The sequence below is a fragment of the Sorex araneus genome, chromosome 2 (genome assembly GCF_027595985.1).
Source record: "Sorex araneus isolate mSorAra2 chromosome 2, mSorAra2.pri, whole genome shotgun sequence".
NCBI lineage: Eukaryota > Metazoa > Chordata > Mammalia > Eulipotyphla > Soricidae > Sorex > Sorex araneus.
Window position 1 is genome coordinate 238324468 of NC_073303.1, and position 23501 is coordinate 238347968.

Genomic DNA, 23501 nt, shown 5'->3' on the forward strand with positions numbered 1-23501 from the left:
CCCTCTTCAGGATCTGATGAGGCTCCTCCTGTCCCGCCGTCCGCTTTTCCAGGCAGGGCAAAATTTCGACGGCGGCCCTATGCAAGCGGCTCGTCGCCCTGGGTCAGGGAGGAGAGAGACCCAGTGAAGTACCATCTAGTCTGACACCCTTCCCTGAGACCATTGCCGGTGCACCCAAACTCGTGCAATGGATCCACAGATCCCAAGTGTGCAGGGGCTACACTCAGCATAAAAAAAAGCACTGAGCAGCTTGATTTAAAGCGGCGATGCCTCCAGCGGGGGAACAGACCACCTAGGCTGAGCAACCATTGGGACTAAACGATCTAAAAAGACTAGGCGTCATCACCTACGCCAGCTTACACTCTGCCAAGATTCAGTCAAAAACAAGGCACGGTATTATACGCAATCAAAAACAAGGCACGGTATTATACGCAATCAAAAACAAGGCACAGTATTATGCAGGATAGGCTATTGTACAAAAATCATGCAAACTCTTCTTCTGGATAGGCTTCTACCAGGCGGTGATAGTACACTTCCACCTTGCGTGAGGTCACGGCATTCACCTGATCTTTAATAAACTGAGTTAGGCGTTGGAATGCCCAAGGACCAAAGGAGATCAGTAATAATGCTCCAACAAGGGGCCCCAAAAGGGGGAGGAGATAGGGCAACACACCCCCCCACGCCGACCAAAACGGGCGCTCATAAAACTCATGTCTCCTTTTTTCTAATTCTTCTTGGTGTTTTCTAACCCGGTCCCTCACTATACCCGACTTGTTGGCATAAAAACAGCATTTCTCCTGAAGTGTCAGGCAAATTCCCCCTCTGTCCGCAGTGAGGAGGTCCAGACCTCTCCTATTTTGGAGTACCACTTCTGCCAAGGAATCTATTTGGTCTTGGAGATCCTTAATGGATTGATAAACTTTAGTAACATCGTCTGCTAGTTGTTGGGACAGCTTGGAGTAGGAGGAAAGGGCTGTGGCCAATCCCGCCGAACCCGTGCCCACGGCCGCGGAGACACCTAGGCCCAGTAGTAATGGAATGAACTGCACTGCTCGCTTATGGCGAGGGACAATGTGATCTATAGATGGGATGGGGACTGGTTCATCACCTTTAAGTAAGTCAATATCAGGGAGTAGCATAGCTAGCCCACAGAGGCCAGTCCAGTTCGTCGGGAGAAGGGTGTAGGCCTGATTGCTGCCGCACACAAAAACTCGGCTGGTCCCAGCACACAGCGGGCCAGTGCTATTAATAGACTGTTCACACCCAGAGGTAGACAGCACCCCGACATCAATGTCATAGGAATCATTATTAGCAACCCTATAAAAGCAATGACTAAAATTAAAGCTAAGAGGCCGTACCTAGAAGGGAAGGCTGGCAGAGCAGTTGTCAACCTGCACAGCAGAGGGGGTGGAGTCATTAGCTAAAGAAGAGGGCACTGCCAAAGGCCAGGAGTCACCATATGGTAGGCATAGCCAGCAATCTTCGGCCAGGGTGGGGTTAGTAACATTCAATGCCGAATGTGTGGCGGCCAAAATGTTCTCAGTACTGGGATCCAAATCCATGCCCCGGGGTTTCGGGAGTAGCAGGGGATGATATTCAATTGCCAAAACTGGGTTAGTCCGCCCCGAGCACTGGGCCGCGTGACGAGATATATAGTCAGAGTCCCACAGTCCACGGTTTTCGTGTAGCTCGTTGGGGTCACCGAAGATTGTCCTCCCTGACAGTTGCACGGGGTCCCATACAGCTGTTGTAGGAGGCGTGTAGGGTCAGCCGGCCGGCCCAATCCGGCCTCCGTGGGTTGCACAGTCAGCAGCAGGATCATCATTGCAAACCCGCAGGGTCGGCACCGGACGACGAGCCGCATGTTCTCTGTAAGAAGAAAAGAGAGAATCCCTCTCGGGGGTTCCCCCTGGAGCATTCTGCGGACTCGGAAATCTTTAAAAACTCTCACTCCTTATGACCCTGAGCTAAGTAGCTTAAATTTTTTTTTTTTGAAGTAACAGACTTTATTTAGAAGGTCTTAGGGAAGGAGGAAGAGATAAGTGGAAAAGGAGAAAGCAGTAGGAGTAACGCGCTCAAGAAAGAACACGGGCTCCTCCAAAGATAGAGAGAGCCTTGAATGGACTATTGGGCTGTTTTTTATAGGTTCTTCACAGCCTGCCCCCACCCACATGCGGTTTCTTTTCAAGTATACCAGGGAGGTTGGGAGTGGTGATAGCCTTCTTTGGGGAACCTCCTGGGGAGGGGTCTACTATCCTCAGAGTCTGTTGAAGGTCTTATCAGGTGCGGTTTCACAGGGGGGAGGGGTCTCAGGATTCTCCTCCCCGGAGACTTTGATGATCTAAGTTTCATTGCCAGGGGCCTTTCCCTACCTACCTGCCTACATCATATTCCCCCCTAGAGATTTCACCACCTTAAATCTTTAAGGGGAAAATGGCTGAAGGTCCATCTTCTGGAGCTGCTTCATGCTGACAAAGGGGCACTGGCCCTGCCTGCACAAGGGGTGAAACCTCATGCTACCTTAGTTTTAGTGGGCCCCAGGCAATGAACTGGTTGGGATCCTGAAGTTATCTGAAAGAAAAGATCAGATCAATTAGACTGAGGAATGTCACTTTGAAATGATTAGACCTTGGAGTAGAATATTGCCTCTGATCTAGCAAGAGCAGAGTGATCTACAGTTTTAGATAACATTCTGCCTGGGATGGTGAGACAGAAATTAAAGCAGCAGAAACCAACACAACATAATCCTACACCTATTTCTGTCATAAAAACAATGGAAAGGAATAACTGCTTCACCCATTGGTTGATAGAAAATGACTTCCTATGTTCAGATTTTTCTAGTGGCCTAGAAGCACCACACCGCTTCTCAGGTTGGAAAAGCTACCCATCCACTGAAGCTGTCATTTGGAAGCAGTAGATGTTTGTATCTTGAATATATGAGCGTTTGATCATTTGCATGTCAATCTGCCAATCCTTTCCTCGGCAAGTTCCTTGAAGTTACAAGTGTTAGGAAAGGAGGCCCACAATTCATTAATGAAACAGAAAGCACAGTTCTGAGTTCCTTCCCATGAAAGATGGCTTTCACTTGTGTTGGAAGCTTAGTGTAACCCTTTATCAATTTCCTTTTGAAAACCTTGTTCCAATGCCTATTGTTCCTCTTTTGCAGAATATCTTAGATGAGTATTCTCTGGATGGGGTATTAATCCCTTGATGGAACGAGAATTAAGAGCTGTTAAAATTCTAGTTCTCTCCAAATGACTGTGTTCATAGAACTAAAAGTGAATACTTAGAACCAGTTTAGATGTCCACACTTGGCACTGTAGCCAAGTGACCGGTTGGGGGAAAGCATTAATTCTGCACTTTGAGCTGAGGTTCCCCCCACTAAAGCTCTGGCTTCCAATACCCTGGTCAGACTAGTGACAGCATGTTCAACATTGAGTCCCAAAGACTAGGCTGCTTACTTTACAGTCAGCAAAACACATTATACCTGAATTACCCAAAAGGGATACCTTTTAGATCCAGATTAGAATACATTTACTAGATTACTCTGTAGAATTTGAATCTGATTCTTTAAAAAGCAAGTTACAGAAACATGGTTTTCTCTCCACCTTCATTTTAAAATTTGCCTGATGGCTTAACAAATCTGACTTGTTCTTTTGCATAAATACAGCAAGATTGGAGAACTCTCCATTTGGGGTACCCCATTATTTACTGAGAAGTCCTGGGGGTTGGCTAAAGACAGGAGGCACGCCAATAATGGCATTAATTCTATGTGGCACGTCAGAGTTACCCAGGCCTGGCCATAAATGTCCCACGATGAACTGGATGGTCTCGAGCCTTCAGGTTGAACTGGAGGTGGCCTTTTCCGTAGATGCATCCTGGCAGAAAGGAGTCCATCCCCTCCCTTTTTCAGGGCTGGGAGAGATCCTGGTTTCCAGGGTTTTTCTTGATGCTGAGTAGGCCCAGATTGTGTCAGTCACACAGATTGCCGGATTTCTCATTTTCCATAGCAGTGATGATTTCCATTCTTTCCTTAAGCCAACTGGCCTCTAGGGTCTCCCTGAGGTTTGTAGGGTACTTGAAACAGTACCTGTTAAATACCTGCTCCTGTCATTTAGACCAATCCCTTGACTCTTTCCCTGAAAGAGGGCTTTGGGGTCTCATAACTGATTTTCCTGTCTGCATGAGGGGTAGACCCTATTACAGAGAGGAAAGACTTTTATCTGGATTTATGCAAACCAACATAGTGCCATGAAGCATCAAAAACATACTGAAGGTACAAAAGAAGAGAAAAGCAAACATTTCACTTTACTCACAGTGAGATGCAACACACCCATTTGTTGTGGGTCCTAGTCAAAGAAGCTAAAATCTGTAGAGGAAAAGTGTACAATTTACATCATGTTTAACCCATTCAATTCCATGTTGAAAACCTTGACTTCCCATTAATAAGAGCACTGTACTGGGAGTCCAGTGTACAGTTAAACATGTCTAATTCATTTAATCCCATTTAAAAAAAAACACTTGATTTTCCACAACTTTTGAAGAATTCAATAATCTAAGAGCACTGTAACAGGAGTTCCAGACAATCCATCCAATATCTTTTCCATAGATCCTACCAAAAACATACTAGAACAATTCTGCATGTGATTTAAAGAGTTTCTTAAAACAGTGATCAGTTTCTTTCCTGTTTCCAACTGATGATATCTGCATCCATTATCTTTCTGACTTAAGACATACATCTATATTCTTTATAGTCCCACAAGTTTAAACTCTTATTTTTACTGAACTTAGTACAACATGATCTTCCAAGTTTGGGCACAAATTACCAATCATTTCATTTAACATGACAAAACTACTTTCAGTGTTATTTCAAAAGCATTAGGTCAGTTCTATAGATATTCAACAACTTTAAAGATGCTCACAACTAAAGTTCTTACAACATATTCATTGGGCAAAGGTTCACTCCACATAGAAATTAACCAGGAGACATCTTAGAATTCTGATTTCTAGGAAAACACAAATATAAAGATTAAAACACTCATAGATTACCATAAAACATTAAGGATCTCACACTTGCATACAAACTTCTATGTGATGGTCAGAGCTAGATATGATATCTGGTGACAAAGCTTTGCAATGAATAAAGTTATCAGAATAATAACATGCATTTTCATGTACTAGACAGACTGATTTAACAATAGTCAGTAAAATTTCCCACATTTTCCATGAAATACTCCATTCTTATCTCAAACTTTAACCAAGGCACAATGCTATGGCTTCAGACTATCAGGCTGACACCTGAGATTAATCTATTATAATTCTTTGCTAAGTATCTCTAGAAATTTTAGTTACCAAAAGTCTCAGAGATCAAATAAAATACCAGTAGGATAAGATTTGCAACCAAATTCATAACTCTAGAAACTCATGTTTTAACTAAACTATTACTCTTTGAACCTGCTTTTCCACAATTATTTCAGCTCGCATTCTAATAATCCAATGCAGATGCATATGTACACTGACACAACAGCATAAGACCTTTAAACCATCAATTTTTATAAAACATGAGTAAACCTTCTTTGGCTTAAATCCAATAGTTTTTGTATCTTAGTTATTTCAAATCATGAGCTCTCTAACAATTCCACAATACAAACATGCTTTCAGACACAAAAAGAGTTCCTTTTTTTTTTTTTTTGACTAACCTTTGATAATAACATAGAAAAGACACTTGGACTGTCAATGTTTATGGAAACATAAGAAAACTATTTTGATGGCTTCTGTACCTCTGTTTGTAAACTGGCTAAATTCCTCATTAAGATTGGCTGAATCTTGTAAAATAAAGCCTTGCATCCTCTGAACGCTTTATTTCACTTTAGTTTTAGGCGCTACTTCTGCAGCTCTTCCTAGATAGTAGAGACTCTGAACTTCAGAAGAATTACAACTGTTAATAGCCATTAATGTTCTTACAATAAGAAATCTAGATTGAGAATTTTGCATTTTCCATAGGCTCAACATAGGCTCAACATTCTGATAAGAAATCTCTGTTTAACAGAGGTTAATCTCTGTTTAACTTGGTCTAACAAGTTCCAAAAAACACCTCAACCCTTTAAATTGCTTGACTACATACCACTTTGATCTCTTGTAGTGATCCTGCTTTCCCTGGTCTAATTTTTACTGCTGATTTTCACTCTGACTCCAACACTCAAGTTCAAGTGTTCCACATAGAGACAGACAGACAGACAGACAGACAATGAACTTACTAACAAAAACACCACTACATGTGCACATGTATACATTTGATCGATCGATCTGACCCTTCAAAAAATGGCAGGGAGAGAACTGACAGACTGAGAAAGGAAGGAGAAGTCCCCAGGGCAAAGTTAAGCCCTGTCGGCCGATTGGGAACATTACTCCCCGTTTCTCTGCCTGACCAGCCAGTTTCCTGCTTGTTAAAAACGGGTCAAGAAAGCGCTTTTGTTGATACAAGCCGGCAAAACAATCCATGACAAAGTTGTTGAAACCTAAGTTGTCAGATGTTACAATTTTAAGATCAAGACTACTTCTGAGGTGGATAGACCACCTTAGCGACACTCTTTTTCATTCCTGATATTATTAAACACTCAACCACATGATCTTGCATTTTCCTGACTTCTCTGCTGATAATAATAAGCATAACTAAGAGAAATATAATGAGACAAATATACACACACACTAAAGGCACTCGCACAAATCACACTCCTGCACTCATTCGGACCGGTCCTCTTTCATTCTGGTGCGCACCCCACGCAGTACATTCACACAGAAATTCTTAAACCTGCCCTACGGGAGTCCACATTACCTTTGGTCTTGTCCCCCTGACAATGGGGTTGCTACAATGTACATCCGGCTCTTTCTAATAAGAAGCTAGCAATCTAGAGGCAAAAAGGGGGGGGGGGGGGTCATCCTATCCCGGGCCAGTCTTTCAAGTAGGGAAATGGTATAATTGGCATTTGCCCCATATTTTCTGACCGCTTCTGCCAACTCTTTAATCTGATTGAATTCTACCTGAGCATGAACTCTTCCATTCCCATCTCCCTCAAAGACAGGAAAGGCTAGTCTCATCTGCCTATGTAGGTCAGCAGAAAGTAATGATGTTTGGGATGCATGGGCTCCTTCTGTCCCCCCCCCCCCCCCCCCCCCCCCCGTGCGTATGGCGGGGGAGGGGGAGCCGAGGGTACGGGGCGCGGTAAGTGCGTTCTGCTGCTTCGGTTTCGATTACAGAGGTCAGGGGGGCGATAGCGTGCCGCTTCGTAGCGGTGTGCCGTTTTGTAGCGTGCCGCTTCCTGGTCTAGAATTTGCTCTTCTTCAGAACTCGAAAGGGAGTCTTTGGAAGAGCTCTCTTTGGGTTTCAGGCTGGCTGCAGCCATATCCCCCCAGGGATAGATTTTCCTCGGCCCACCCAGTCTAGAGCAAGTTGTGTAAACTGTGGGGGAGGTGTGGCCTCCGCCTCCCCCGCCTCATTCTTGCCCCCTCCGGGCGGTCCACTTTCCTTTGTTGCGAGTGCGCGGGGTGAGAACTCTCCCCTCCCCCTTCCCTCGCCCTTGCCTCTATCCGGCAATCGTTTTTTCTTAGTTTCGGGTACCCGACCGCTCGGTTTCTGACAGACTATCCTGGACCCTTTCTAAAATTTCAGGCCGTAGTCTGCCTCTCCGAGCCACCTCTTTCCGACCACTCGGTTTCTGACAGACTATCCTGGACCCTTTCTAAAATTTCAGGCCGTAGTCTGCCTCTCCGAGCCACCCCGTCATGCAGTTCTGAACCCTCCCTTCGGAACGAAGGGGCCTTCCCCAGGGTGCGAATGAAACTTACCCGGCGTCCCGGGTTTCGGCACCAGTTGTAAATCGCGTTGTCGCGGTTTCCCTTCGCCAGCAAAGAGAGACGACACCGGTTGAGGGTCCTTCTGCAGCAAGTTTATTGGAGATCTCCACAAGTACACCAGTGGGGGGAGGAAGGCCCCGACCCTCAGAGCGATGTCCTTTTTATAGAGAAGACCCCTCACTTCTGACGTGTTGCTCGCCAGTTGGCTGTCCTCCAATCACCCCATGGGGGGCGATGCCGGGGCCCGCGCTCTGGAGGTTATTTATTACCTAGGGCAGCCGGATGTCGGCGCCATCTTTGCTCCATGTGCTCTGGCTCCCTACAGGATCACCCCTGGCGGGTCCTAGTGCCCATATGGGATGGTAGAGAGGAATTTGGTTTGGCCTCTTGCAAGATAAGTGCCTCCCCTCTGTCCTATCTGCTCCTCCCCTCTTTTCCCAGTTTCTATACTGCGGTTAGTTGCTGTTCCATGCCAGTGAGTGCTTGGTGATTGTTTGGGGTGTTGCATATCAAACCTGGATTGGCTGCATGCAAGCTGGGCTCCCTGCCTACTGTCTTACTGCTCTGGTGACACTGATGGAGGCAAGGCTAGCACTGACCCGAGTGAAGATGCCTGTGGCTCAGCCGAGTATAATCTGCAATGAGAGGCTAGTATGATGTTCTGCCATGAGACCAAGACCAGGAGTGGGGAATTATATTTGAGGTCGGCAGCAGAGGCAGACAGACGTGTGCAGGGATTGGTGTTGATTCAACCCCCAGAGTGGAATCTCGTCACAGCTCTGGGCTTCGAAGAAGCTCGTTTTTCTTAGATCACAAATCGTTGGTACATCAGTGTCACATGAGCTTTGGTCTCTATAGTAAACATTGCTGACTGGTCAATTGGAAAATAATCCTCCTAGCTGCTTAGACCTGTGCATCTGCTTACCCTATTGTGTGAACACTTAGAGACGTTAGTGACTCTACAATAAATGTCCATTCATGATGAATGTCAGTGTTTTCATTTCCCAGGGGAAGCATCTTGATTTATCCTCCCGACCCTGGATATGGGAGAAGAGAATCTCCCTTCCTCCAGAGCTTGAGAGACCCCTTCATTGTGCTCTGTGTGTGAAAGAAGTGAAGGTTCCATGTTTGAGAAAGGAGTGGGTCGCTGTGCCATGGGGACAACTTGCTCTCTTGGCAATTGTGGTAGGAGTTTCTTTATTGAAAGAGAAAACAGTGGGGAGGGTACTGGCCTGGCACACAGCCACCACTTTCTCTGTCAGTCTCCACCAAAGAACTTGCTGCCTGTCCTATATTCTATATAGTCCTTGGAACTGGGACAAACCCTTTTCAGTTTTTCCTGGGTGTTGACTAACTCAGGTGAGTTGCAGTGAAATAATGGCCACATTGAGTTACATATAGGTTTGTGGGGGAGGGAGGCATGGTTAAACCTGAGCCCAGACCCTCTGGTTAGGGTAGAGCAGACTGACCCAAGTCATTTAGTACTGGGGTTTCTTATTTGGGACAAGGGCGTTACACACCTATTGTTTCCAGGGCTAACTCCTAGCTTGAGGCTCACTGATCACTCCTGGTGGATGGAGGGCCTTTATGGGATGCCAGGGATTAAATTGGGGTCAGCCACGCATAAGGCAGGTTCCCTAAGCACTGAACTACCATCCCCATTCCCAGAGGTTTCTGAAAACAACTTTGAGGTTTTTTTTTCTTCAGGGGTTATGGGCGACCCACACCTGGAGATGCTCAGAGGTCTCTCATCACAGTTGTCACGGAACCCTATGGGTGTCGGGGATCTAGCTTAGAGTGGCCACCTGCCTGGCCATGCTCCTCCACTGGCCTATCTCCCCAGTCCCTGATCTTTTCTGATTCCTGTTGTGCCTAGAGATGGGTGATCCTGGGATGTTAAACGACCCCATCTTGCACTTTGTTCGAGATGCTGCTCTTTCTGTTTCTTGTGGGGAGTCCAGACTCTGCTGGATCTGGGTTGCTGCAGGTGAGAACTTCCAGCACTTTTTCATCTTGTAAGAGCCAGAGGAACTCAGTGTAACACACTGTTTTCTTTTAGATTACACCCAGCAGTGCTAAGGTAATACTCCTGGCTTTTTGTTCATAAAGTTACAGGATGCTGTGGATTGCCCTGAGCCTGTCCATGCCGTGGATGGAGGAAACGATCTTAGTGTAAGAGTAAAGGTTTCGGGGCTGGAGAGATAGCACAGCAGATAGGGTGTTTGCCTTGCATGCGGCCGACCCGGGTTCAAATCCCAGCATCCCATATGTTCCCCTGAGCAGGGCCAGGGATAATTCCTGAGTGCAGATCCAGGAGTAACCCCTGTGCATCGCCAGGTGTGACCCAAAAAGAAAAAAAAAAAAAGAGTAAAGTTTGCCCGTGAGGTATCCGCCGCCCAGCACCCTGATGGCGGCATACAGCAGGATGTCATTCAGAAGAGTGTCAGAACAAGCCTGTGAAGCCACTTGATTAGTTTCTCAGAGATAATGGGGGATTTCCAGGACCATAGAGAAGGACAGTCGGAGCACCATAAACCTTTGCAGTATGGAGGTCAGTGACCTCGTGATCCAGTATCCCACAGAGCTGGTGTTCATGATGACTGTGTAATGCAGGGTATGGTAGATGACCCCAAGGTGGTCATCAGCCCTCACGGCCAGAGGAGGTTGTCCAGTATGGCTAGATAATGAGAAAATGCTTCTAGGTAATGCAGCCCTTGTAGGAGATGGCTTGGCTTTTTGTCTGGATGTTCTATAATATTTGGGGACGGTGGTGGAGATGAAGCAGATGTCGACCAAGGACAGGTCAGAGAGCAAGAAGTACATGGGGTTGTGGAAGCTGGGGTCTCGACTGATGGCCAGGATGATGAGCAGGTTCCTTAAGACCATGACCAGGTACATGGATAGGAGCAGCTCAAGATGTGGGACTGCAATTCTCGTTCCTTTGATAATTCCAGAAGAAAGAATTGTGAAATTCTGGTATAATTCTGTTTCCATGTGTAAATAACTACCAGGAAGGTGGGAAATTGAAAACATAATGGTAGTTTTCTCCAAACAGAACATGACTAATGTAAGAAGGGTATTCTACAGTTGCGATTTTTCAGGAAAAAACATTGGCATTTTGGCATGGAAATTGTAGGGAATCCTCTAGGTCATATCCAAGTAGGAATTTGTCTTATTCACAATCTTCCACCTCCAAATGTATGTATTGTATGATTAAATTTTACTTTCATTTTCAGTGCGATGGGAGCCATTTCTAGGGAGGGACATAGCTGGTGGTGCTCAGAGACCCTTATGGGATGCGGCAAATAAAACCTGAGTCAGCCACATGCAAGGGATATGTCATGGACCACTTTGGCAGTGCTCAGGGATTACTCTTCTCCTCTGTGCTCAGGAATCACTCCTGGCACTTCTTAGGATAGCATAGGGGAGCCTAGGGATCAAACCTTGCTCAGCTGCTGACAAGACAAGTACTCCAGCCACTGTACTATCACCCTGGCTCCGAAAATAATTTTTTATGTAGGAGCACTGTTATTTGAATAGCCACTGATTAAGCTGAATAAATCAGGCATGAACTCCACATAACTTTAAAAAATTATAATTCAATATCTGTGAACAAGACCATTACAATTTGTTCATTATTAGCTTTCAGTCGTAGAATGATCCAGCACCCATCCCTCCACCATTGTACATTTCCCACCACCATGTCCCCTGTTGCCATCCCACCATCCGCCAGTCCCACCTCCAGCCTCCCTCCATGGCAGACACTTTCCTTCTTGCTCTCTCCTTTTCCTTTTCTGCATCTTGGCTTGCAATACAAGTACTAAGAGATCATCATGTTTATTCAGGGCATTCAGTCTTGAAATAAATTCTATTTTATCTTTTTTTTTTGAGTCACACCCAGCAAACCTCAGGGGTTACTCCTCGCTTTGCACTCAGGAGTCACTCCTGGGGGTCCTTGGGGGAACCATATGGAATACCAGGGATTGATCTTGATTCAGAAGCGTGCAAGGCCAATGCCCTATTCCCTGTACTATAGGTCCAGCCCTTAAAATCCTTTTTTTAAAAAAAAAATTATTTTATTGAATCACCATGAGGTTGTTACGAATTTTCATGTTTGGGTTACAATCTCATGATGATCAAACACCCATCCTTCTACCAGTGCACATTCCCCACCACCAATATCTCGGGTATACCCCCCCTTTCCCACCCTCCCCCTGTCTCCATGGCAGACAATATTCCCCATACTCTTTCTCTACTTTTGGGCATTATGGCTTGCAACAGAGACACTGAGAAGTCATCATGTTTGTTCTATTATCTACTTTCGGTATGCATCTCCTATCCCAGCTGGTTCCTCTAGCCATCATTTTCTTAGTGATCCCTTCTCTATTCCATCTGTCTTTTCCCCTCCACTCATGAAACAGTCTTCCAGCTCTGGGCAATCCTCCTGGCCCTTGTATCTACTGTCCTTGGGTGTCAGCCTCATGTCAAGTTATTCTATACTCCACAATGAGTGCAATCCTTCTATGTCTGTCCCTCTCTTTCTGACTCATTTGACTTAGCATTAGACTTTCATGTCTATCCACTTATAAGGAAATTTCATGACTTCATTTCTCCTAACAGCTGCATAGTATTCCACTGTGTAGATATGCGAAAGTTTCCTTAACCAGTCATCTGTTTTAGGGCACTCAGGTTGTTTCCAGATTTTGGCTATTGTGAACAATGCTGCAATGAATATATATGTTGGGGCTGTACTGAGCTATCAGGGCGAGCCCATGTATACTGTACCCTACTACTGACAGGAGCATAGGGACCCATGAAAATGGGCGAGATTTCTTGTGTGTCCTGACTGGTTTGGATGAAGCTGAACATTTTCTCCCTTCAAGCTGCCTTCAGAAAAATAATTTCAGTATATTGAAAAGAGCAGTTTTCCTTCTCTCACAGAAGCCTGGCTGGTCTTTGACATGCAGATCTCCTGTGTTAGCCAGGCCTGACCTTTGGTATTATGTAGGCTTTGGCCCAGCCTAGTCTTTGGGATGTAGATTTCAGGTGGGGGGCGGGCACTTTTGTCTTTGGAATGTAAATCCAAGTGCTTTTAGCCCAAGAAAGGTTTCAGTTTTGGTTTTGTATCTCCTTTTTGGAGGCCAAGATTACTGGCCTGCAGATTCAAGGGAATAATGCATATTCTACTGCCTCAGTGTTCTTCCTATAACTTCTTTTGATGCCTTTAGTGACATCACTGTTTTGTGCCCTTTAGAGGTGCCACGATCAAGAAAAGGAGATCATGGGGCTCTCTACCCTTGTCTAAGAGTCAGAGAGAACCAGACCTTCAATGAAATAAATACTTTTCTCCAGTTTCCTAATCTCAGTGCCTCCAACAGCAGGAACATTCATGCAACATATATAGGTACAGATGTCATTTCTACTATGGTTTTTTGCATCCTCGGGATATATTCCCAGAAATGGTATTGTGGGGGTCATATGGAAGCTCAATTTCTAGTTTTGAAGGACTGTCCATATTGTTTTCCAGAAAGGCTAGAGCAGTGGACATTCCACCATCAGTGAAAGAGCATCCCTTTTTCTCCACATCCACCTCAGCACTGTTTCTCTTGTTCTTTTGAATGTGTTTCAGTCTCTGTGGTGTGAATTGATATTGCAATGTTGTTTTGATTTGCATCTTCTTGATGACTAGCGATGTGGAGTATTTTTTTCGTGTGCCTTTTGGCCATTTGTATTTCTTTTTTGAGGACATTTCTGTTCATTTCTTCTCCCCATTTTTTGATGGAGTTGGAGGTTTTTCTATACAGTTCTACTAGTGTCTTGTATGTCCTGGATATTAATCCCTTATCAGATAGATATTGGGTAAATATTCTTTCCCATTCTGTGGACTCTTTCTGTATTTTGGTTACTGTTTCTTTTGAAGTGCAGAAGCTTCTTGGTTGATGTAGTCCCATTTGTGTATGTTTGCTTCCACTTGCACGGTCAGTGCCAGGAATGACCCCTGTGCATCACTGGGTGTGACCCAAAATGGATATCTGCATGCAAGACAAACGCCCTCCCCACTGTAATATCATTCCAGCTCCAATTTATTTAGTCTCTCCTGGATCTTCACTCAGAGATCACTCGTAGAGGACTTGAGGGGGGGAGGGCATTATGGGTGCTGGTGACTGCATGGTGTCTGCATGAAATGCAAGTGCCCCACTCTCTTTATTACCCCTTCATCGCTCTCAAAATCTTTTCTTTTTAAACAAATTTAAATTATTCTGAGATACACAGTTACAAAGTTGCTCATGGTTAGGTTTCAACAGCCATCCCTACATCAGTGTACATTTCCTACCACCAATGTCCCCAATTTCCCTCCCTCTACTTCGCTCCCCCAAATTCTTTTTTTCTGTTTTGGGTCACACCCAGCAATGATTACGGATTACTCCTGGCTCTACTCAGAAATCACACCTGGTGGTGCTCAGGGGACCATATGGGGTGCTTCGAATTGACCCTGGGTTGGTCATGTACAAGGCAAAAGCCCTACCTGTTGTGCTGTTGATCTAACCACTCGAATTCTTACTTAAAGAAAGGAAAAGGGCCCTGGGGCGATAGCACAGCAGGTAGGGCGTTTTCCTTGAACATGGTCGACCCGGGTTCGATTCCCAGCATCCCATATGGTCCCCTAAAGCGCCGCCAGGAGTAATTCCTGAGTGCAGAGCCAGGAATGACCCCTGTGCATCACTGGGTGTGACTCAAAAAGGAAAAAAAAAGAAAAGAAATGAAAGGGGGTGGAGAGATAGTACTGCTGGCAAGGCATTTCCTTTGCATGTGGCCAACCCAGGTTTTATACCTGATATTCCATAGATTTTCTTGAGTGCCACCAGGAGTGACTCCTGAGTGCAGTCAGGAGTAAACCTTCAGCATTGCTGGGTGTGCCCCCCCAAAAAAATGAACAAACAAAATGGAGAAAATAATAGCTAAGAACTTTTCCAAGTTGAGACAGAAGTTGGACAGCCAGAACCAAAAAGTTCAAAGAGCTCCAAATAGAAGAGACCCAAACAGACCCACCAAGATACAGTAGCATACAATGGCCAAAAGCAATGATAAAGAGAAGCAAGAGAAATGTATTATTTGCGTAAGAGAACCCCTACAACACTGTCATCAGAGTTCTCAAGAAATCAAAGGTGGGGTGTTGGACGTAGCGTGGTATAAAAAAGTGCTGAAAGCAGACTACATCCCACCAAAAATACTCTACCCAGTTCACTTCGATCACAAACCTGAATGACGAGTAAAGCGTTTTTCAGACAAAGAACAGTTCAGAAGATTTATGATCACCAAACCTGCCCTTCATGATTACTTTGGGGGACTTCTAGGAAAAGAAAGTGACTGAACACAATGGTATAGGAAAGGAGCAAACCCCAGAGTGATGTCTCCCCACTGTGCAAACTTGAATGAGCTCTCAGATGATCACAGGGCAAGAATCGTGGCTTCTGTTCACTCCAGCTCTTCAATACACGTTCATCTGCGTGTTTGGATACACCTAGAAGGGAATGTTGAGTAGTTTGTCTTCATGGGCAAGGTTGGAAATTGGAGGATGGAGCCTAAATCTTCTTGTCAAGATCAGACAGTAGAGGGGACTGGAGTGATAGCACAGCGGGTAGGGCGTTTGCCTTGCACGCGGCCAACCCGGGTTCGATTCCCAGCATCCCATATGGTCCTCTGAGCACCACCAGGGGTGATTCCTGAGTGCAGAGCCAGGAGTAATCCCCGTGCATTGCCAGGTGTGACCCAAAAAGAAAAAAAAAAAGACAGCAGAAAGACATGAGTTCTGAGTTAGAATTATAACAGCAGATCAACGTAATGATAGAAGGTGAGGACCTGTCGGAAATATAGTACATCGGGAAAGCGCTGGCCTTACATGCAGGTGACCCGTGTTTGATCTCCTGCAACCCATGTGGTCTCCCAAGCACCACCACGAATTATTCCAGAGTGCAGAGCCAGGAGTAAGCCCTGAGTATCACCGGATATACCTAACCACTGCCCCCACCTCCAAATAAATTCAAAGACCTTATCCTGCCCAGGCAGAGCTGAGCTAATTGCTCCAAACATTTGCTCTTAAATCTGCTCGTGAGAGACTGTGGTATTTCGTCCTTCAAGACCATGAGTCCTCTGCGCAAAGGGAACCCAGAGAAGGAATCATTTCCTTTGGCTTTCTGATCTCTCTCTCTCTCTCTCTCTGTTTTTTGGCTCACAAACAGTGATGCTCAGGGTTTCTTCTGGTTCTGCACTCAGGGATTACTCCTGGCTGTGCTTGGGGGACTGTTCCTTCTGTCTGTTTCTTCTCTGGCACACTTGTCCCTGTTCCCAGTCACTGACCTCAATAACTGCTCAGGCCTCAGGCCTCATTCAGGGTACACCTCGATTCCAGGAGGCCTATGGGTCCTTTAAGCACGAGGGCCCCAAACTCCCATCATGTCTTTGGATCCCCCTTCCTTTCCAGAGGGCCAGCCTCTCTCCTCCTGGCCCACCAGCATCCCAACGCTGTGACTGACCTTTTTCCCTCGTTGGAAGGAGGTACATGAGGCTTCCCTCCTTCTTGGCTGGTACATGAGGCCAGTTTCGCCTGGGGGACACAGGGTGTCACTGAGTACAGGCTCTAGCTGCCTCCCACCAACATCGGTTTGTTTTTTTTTTTCAGGGGGGAGGGTCAGCATCCTAAGCCGTGCTCAGGGGTTTGGGGCCCCTTCTGGTGAGAGTTGGTTGCTGAAGCCTTGGGCTGCTGAGGACCAGCAGGCCCTACCAATGTGTGGGGGGAGGATGCGGTGCCATGGGTCAAAACTCGGTCTTTGCACGTGCGAGGCATGCGCCCTGCTTCCTGAGCCATCTCTGCAGTCCCTGCCATGGCCCCTGTGCCCTTGTCATCCCAGTATGAAAACTGGAGGCTTCTGGGTCTCCCAGGGTGCTTGTGGGTTTCGGGAGAGGTAGGATCCAGCACACACCCTTCACGCAATGAGGACGGATGCAGTTGGTGGGCAAATGCCCCTGGTTCTCGGCTCCCTCTCAGCCTGTGTGGGGCAATTCCCAAGTGCTGCCTGCCTCACATTGGCTCCCAGATGTCCCCAGTGAAGGCGAGTACACCCAACCATGACAATGTCAGCAATCTCCCTTGTTACAACAATGTTGCAGTTTTACTTGACAGTCCGAGGCATTTCACTCTCAGAAGAAATATACTTTTTGGGGGAGGATCACATGACTGTCTCCGGAGATTTTTTGTGTTATGGCCTGCCAGAGAGCAGCCTGTTCATTTAGTAGGTTTTTTTATTTAGTAGGTTGATGTAGTAACCAATGATATTCAGCCACATAGGCAGAATATGCAAATTAACTTAGCCAATGGAAACAGTATCAAAGTCAGTTAAAGTAACAGTAACAGAAAAGGACATTTACATTCAGGCCTAGCTAGGCCTGAGATTATGGGATGTTGTATACTAACATTTCCTTCTTTTTTGTTTAAAATGACCAGTAGTAAACAATACAAATATGTTCACATATCTTTCCAGTAGTACCTCAAGAAAATCTTAAGAAAATCTAAACTTATTTTACAGAAATTGTTTTTCTTTTTTTTTTTTTTTGCTTTTTGGGTCACACCTGGCGATGCTCAGGGGTTACTCCTGGCTCTGCACTCAGGAATTACTCCTGGCGGTGCTCAGGGGACCATATGGGATGCTGGGATTTGAACCCAGGTTGGCTGCGTGCAAGGCAAACGCCCTACCCGCTGTGCTATCACTCCAGCCCCAAATTGTTTTTCATTTTACAATACAGAGTTTACATATACAGAGTTTACACACATTAAACAATATTTCAGTTCCAGTCCTGGTTCAGAGACATTTGTCAATGAAGACCAATTAGTCTCTAAATAATAACAACACTTTCATGCCATTTCTGGATGAACTTCACAGTCCAGGTTTTTCCACAATCAGTAACTGCCGAAGTACTCCCATTATCAGATTCTTCTCTCATGGACAAAGAAGAATCACCGGCATCCATAAGTAAACTTAGAAACTTCCTCCTTCTCAAACTTCATAGATGTCCCGATAAAATATGCTTGGAATATCATCCAGTCTTATATAATAAACCTGTTATCTCTTAAAATAAACCAATATCTTTTGAACCTATTTTATATACAATTATTTCAATTCTCTTTTAACAGCTCATTTAATAGTTCTTATACTTTAGATATTTTAAATCATGAAACTTTTATATTAATCTTTAACAGTTTTCACCTTGGTTTCATGCTCTAATTTTATAACTTTTTTGTTTTTGTTTTTGGGTCACACCTGGCGATGCACAGGGGTTACTCCTGGCTCTGCACTCAGGAATCACTCCTGGCGGTGCTCAGAGGACCATATGGGATGCTGGGAATCGAACCCGGGTCGGCCGCAAGCAAGGCAAACGCCCTACCCGCTGTGTTATCGCTCCAGCCCCTCTAATTTTACAACTCTTAATAAGCTCCAAAAAACAATCAAACTTTTAAAAATTTTTTGGAGTAGGATTGCCACTTCTGATTTCAATCTGACTTCAATATTTAAACACTGAACACAGACAGACATACCGAAAGACAACAAAATCACATGCACATGCATGTGCATTCATACCTACCTCATCCTGATTCTGACCCTTCAAGAACCAGGGAAGAAAAACTGATGGACAGAGAAAGGAAGGGCAGTCCCCAGGGTAAAAATTTCCCTGTCGGCTGATTGGGATTCTCCCCTGTTTCTCAGTCCAACTAGCCTGTCTCCTGCTTGTAGAATTGGATCCAAAAAGAAAAGAAGAGAAGCGCTTCTGTTTTCATAAAGCCGACAAAAATCCATGAAAAAGGAATCCATACTGCAGTTTTTTCATTTGCTATCCATTATTCATTGAGAAGCTTTAGTCTCTTTGTAGCACACCAAAAGTGGTTTCTGTTTGCTGAAATAAAAGCAAAACCTCGTCCCCACCTTTCCACCTGGCCTGGCATCCAACTCCCAGGGACTGGGTCCCTGTAAAGGACCTAAAGTCTCCTATTAATTGTATCTAAATCATTTTTTAATTCTATTAGAACTTATTTCTTCTGAGCTATCCTGAGTTTTCCAATGTTTTTCCGCCGATGTCATTTCATCAGAACAATTCAAAAAATTTAAGATGAACAGTCCAAGATGCATACTGAGAGTGTTACAATATATACTGGTTACAATATTTACTGGTTCATAATAATTTTGTGAAAGAGAAATAATTTTAAGCAATTCATTCTTTTTTTTTGTTTGTTTGTTTTTGGGTCACACCTGGCGATGCTCAGGGGTTACTCCTGGTTCTGCACTCAGGAATTACTCCTGGCGGTGCTCAGGGGACCATATGGGATGCTGGGATTTGAACCCAGGTCGGCCGTGTGCAAGGCAAACGCCCCACCCGCTGTGCTATCACTCCAGCCCCAGCAATTCATTCTTTTGAACTGATTTATATGGAGTTTGTAAAACCTTGTCATTTTTCATATCAGTATAAGCAGTGTAACTTATGAACTAGAGTCAGTATAAGCATGACTCTAGTTCCTAAGTTACAGCTTCATAAACCTTTTGCAAATTTATATGAGGTAGAGCAGTGATAAGAATATCATCCATGTAGTGAATAATTTTGACATCAGGGTACTGTGCCCTAATTATATCCAATGGTTGATTAACAAAATATTGACACAGCATGGGATTATTCATCCTCCCTTGAGGCAAAACAGTCCAGTGATATCTTTTAGCAGGAGTTTCAGTATTTAAGGAAGGCACAGTTAAGGCAAATTTTTCTCTATCCTCTTCTCCCAAAGGGATGGTATAGAAACAATCCTTTAGATCAATTCTAATAATATTCCATTGTTTTGGAATAATGGCTAACTTAGGTAGGCCCATTTGCAAAGGGTCCATTGCTTCCATGCAGTCATTAACTTTTCTTAGATCACTTAACATTCGCCATTTACCAGTCTTTTTCTTGATAACAAATACTGGTGAATTCCAGGGACTAGAGCTAAAAACAGTGTCCGGATTCAAACTGTTCTGTAACTAATTCATTTAAAACCTTAAGTTTTTCTTTTGTTAAGGGCCACTGCTTAACCCAAACAGACTGAACCTTTTTCCAGACTATTGGGAGAGTTGTTCTTCAAGCAGCAGCCCAAATTAAAAAGGCGATTGCTTAGATACTTCTTTTTCTTTAATGTATTTCAAATCTCGTCCCCATAGGGTGATAGCTATTGGAGCAATATATGGCTGGATATCTCCGGTGTCTCCATCAGGATCATTACAACAAAGAGGTTGCACACTCTGTTGAACATCAGTGACCACACCCATACCAGAAAAAGTAACGTCCACACAACGCTTTTGTCAAACTTTAGGCCAATGATGGGAGGTGACAACAGTAACATCAGCACCTGAATCTAACACACACTCCAGGTTTGTTCCATCCTCAAAGGAGGCTTATCATCAGTAATCTTTTTTGCCCAAAATATTTCTGTATTAGTGCTTCCAAAATCACCCTTTCTTTTTATGCCTGTATTTTTTCCTAGTATACACGGAAGCAAAAGCAGTTGAGCAATACGTTCCCCGTTTAATATTCTAATATCTGCTTGGACATTGACTATAATTAAGATTTCATTCACAAAATCACTGTCAATGAGTCCCACTTTTACATTAACACCTCCCAGAGGCATACTACTTCCTAAGATCAATCCTGCTGTTCCTTTTGGAATGGGGCCATACATATTAGTTGGAATTTTATAAATTTTATGAGGAATCAGTAACAAATCCTGTAAAACTAGAATATCAGTGGCTATTATTTGCGCCTGATGGGTTGGTGTTCCCACTTCCCTACATACTTTAATAAAATCATCCAGAGAGTTTTTTCCCATTAGCTTAGCAGTTTGAATTGCCTTTTTGCAGTTTGCTATAGCATTTTCCACTGCTAAAGTTAGCATAAGCATTTCACGAAGGCCTTCATTAGGTATAGCCTTTTCAAGAGAGTCTTGGGGTCTGGCACTAAAATCTGTGTAAAGTTCATTTACTTCCTGAAAGATTTTTGTGAATCACATAGTACGTTTTGCAGAGGTCTCAAGATAACGCCACACCTTTAGACAGGTCTTATTGACAGCTTCTAAAATGTTTGCCTCTAAATGGACTTGTTCTTCCACTAAAGCCCACTTGCCAGTGCCTAAAATCTGGTTCAGAGTGTTATCAACTTGTTTTGGTGTTTTAATTCTAACAAATTTCTCAGCCTCTTCTCTCCACCAGGATTTAAATTGTACATATTGAAAATTTGCTAACACTGCCTTTGCAAGAGTTTGCCAATCAAACGGAATTATAGTATTAGCTTCTGCAAGATTTTCTAGAAAGGCTAGCACATAGTTAGAAGGAACACCATAGGTGGTCACAGCTTGCTTAAGCGAGGAAAGAAACTTAAAAGGAACAGGCTCATATTCCCCTGCCTGTCTTTTTCTTTGTATATCAGGATTACAAACAACTGGAAAAATTATAAACTGAGCAGGCTGTTGACTCAACTTTGCCTTATATAAAAGAGCTTCATAGTTTTGCATCAGAGAATGCAACTCAGGGGTAAGCTTCAAATGGCAACACAGAGATTCCTCTTCCCTATTCTTATATAATTGAGGGGAAGGAACTGCCAAAGGGTCAGGATCAGTGATACCCTGTACAGCAGGCATTATCCTTCTTTCAGAAGGGAGGTGCATCTCAAGGTAGTTCATTTGTCTAATTGATTTATCTAATTTTTCATGAACTTTTCTCAGCTCTTGGGAGTGTACATCCTCTTTTAAAACTGAATTTTCTCTGTCTGACTTGACGCTGTCAGACTCAGACCAGGCAGGTGAATCAATTTGATATGATTCACCAGATAAGACAGATGCTGTTGACTCAGCACAAAATTTTGGCAATATCAAAGATTCTTCCCCACTTTTCTCCTCTAACACAGGAATTTCCCTGTAAGTTGCCTTAGGATTTGATGAATTAGTGGAGAGAGCCTTATGAGAAGACAAAAGAGTTGATGAATCAGTGGAGAGCCATATGAGAAGATGAGAGAGAAGGCTCCTCATACTCAAAGTCAAACTGTGAAAAATTCAGAGCAGCAACAATACAATTGTACGCCCTCCATTCCTTTGCTGGGATCAAATCTCCATTTTTTCTTTGCATAACACAGTTCTCTCCCTATTTTTATCCATAAATTTAGATTGTATTATTCTATATTTTTTGGCTTAAACCAATGACAATACTTTTGTATCCTCTGAAGGAGGCATCTTAGTATCTGTTCCTTTAAAGGCCGACCAGCTGCTTTTGTTAGAGATTTCAAAGTGTCAACATAGGCACAGTGTTGAGAAATTACAGAATTGCCCGTTGCCCCTTTTTCTTTTTCTTGCTTTATTCTTTTATTTCTTTTCTCCCTTTCTTTCTCCTTTTCTTCTTTTCCCTTTCTTTCTTTCTTCCTGCCTATCTTTCTTTCTCCAAATCTATCTTTCTTTCTCCCTTTCTTTCTTTTTCTTCTTCCTTCCTTATATATATATTTCTTCTTCCTTACTTTCTATTTCTTTATTTCCTTCCTTTCTTTCTATCTGTCTTTCTTCTTTCTCCCTTTCTTTCTCTTTTTCTTCTTCCTTTCTTATCTATATTTCTTCTTTCTCCCTATCTTCTTCCTTCCTAATTTATATTTCTTTTCTGTCCCTCTCTTTTTCTTCTTCCTTCCTATTTCTTTGCTTCCTTCCTTTCTTTCTTTCTCTCTAGATTTCTTCTTTCTCCCTTTCTTTCTCTTTTTCTTCTTCCTTCCTTATCTATATTCTTTCTCTCTATTTATATTTCTTTATTCCCTTTCTCTTTTTCTTCTTTCCTTTCTATTTCTGTTTCTTTATTCCCTTTCTTTTTTTCTTTCCTTTCTTTCTATCTCTATTTCTGTATCCCCTTATTTTTCTTTTTTCCTTCCTTTCTTTCTCTATCTATATTTCTTCTTTGTCCCTTTCTTTCTCCTTTTCTTCTTCCCTCTTTTTCTTCTTTCTATCTATATTTTATTCCCTTTGTTTTTTCTTCTTCCTCATTTCTTTCTATCTATATTTCTTTATTCCCTTTCTTTTTCTTCTTCTTTCCTTTCTATCTTTCTTTTTTTTTTTCTTTTTGGGTCACACCCAGCGATGCTCAGGGGTTACTCCTGGCTTTGCACTCAGGAATTACTCCTGGCAGTGCTTGGGGGACCATATGGGATGCCGGGGATCAAACCCGGGTCGGCCGCGTGCAAGGCAAACGCCCTACCCGCTGTGCTATAGCTCCGGCCCCACCTTTCTATCTTTCTTAATTCCCTTTCTTTATCTCTCCCCTTTCTCTATTTCTTCTGTACTGAGCCTTTTATCTTCGATCCCGGCACTGGGCACGATATGTTGCTACAATGTTGCAGTTTTACTTGACAGTCCGAGGCGAGGTATTTCACTCGCAGAAGAAATATACTTTTTTGGGGAGGATCACGTGACTGTCTCCAGAGGTTTTTTTGTGTTATGACCTGCGGGAGAGCAGCCTGTTCAACCCCCTTTTATTTAGTAGGTTGATGTACTAACCAATGACATTCAGCCACCTAGGCAGAATATGTAAATTAATTTAGCCAATGGA

General features: G+C 43.8%; 1 protein-coding gene across 1 annotated transcript in view; it reads right to left on the reverse strand.

The window, feature by feature from the left end:
- Positions 1 to 10752, reverse strand: part of LOC101541998 (cytochrome b-c1 complex subunit 2, mitochondrial-like) — a 35189-nt gene extending 24437 nt beyond the window's left edge. The window contains 1 exon segment of the mRNA XM_055124674.1: positions 10435 to 10752. Coding sequence (XP_054980649.1) covers positions 10435 to 10752 — 318 coding nt within the window.
- Positions 10753 to 23501: the final 12749 nt, after the last annotated feature.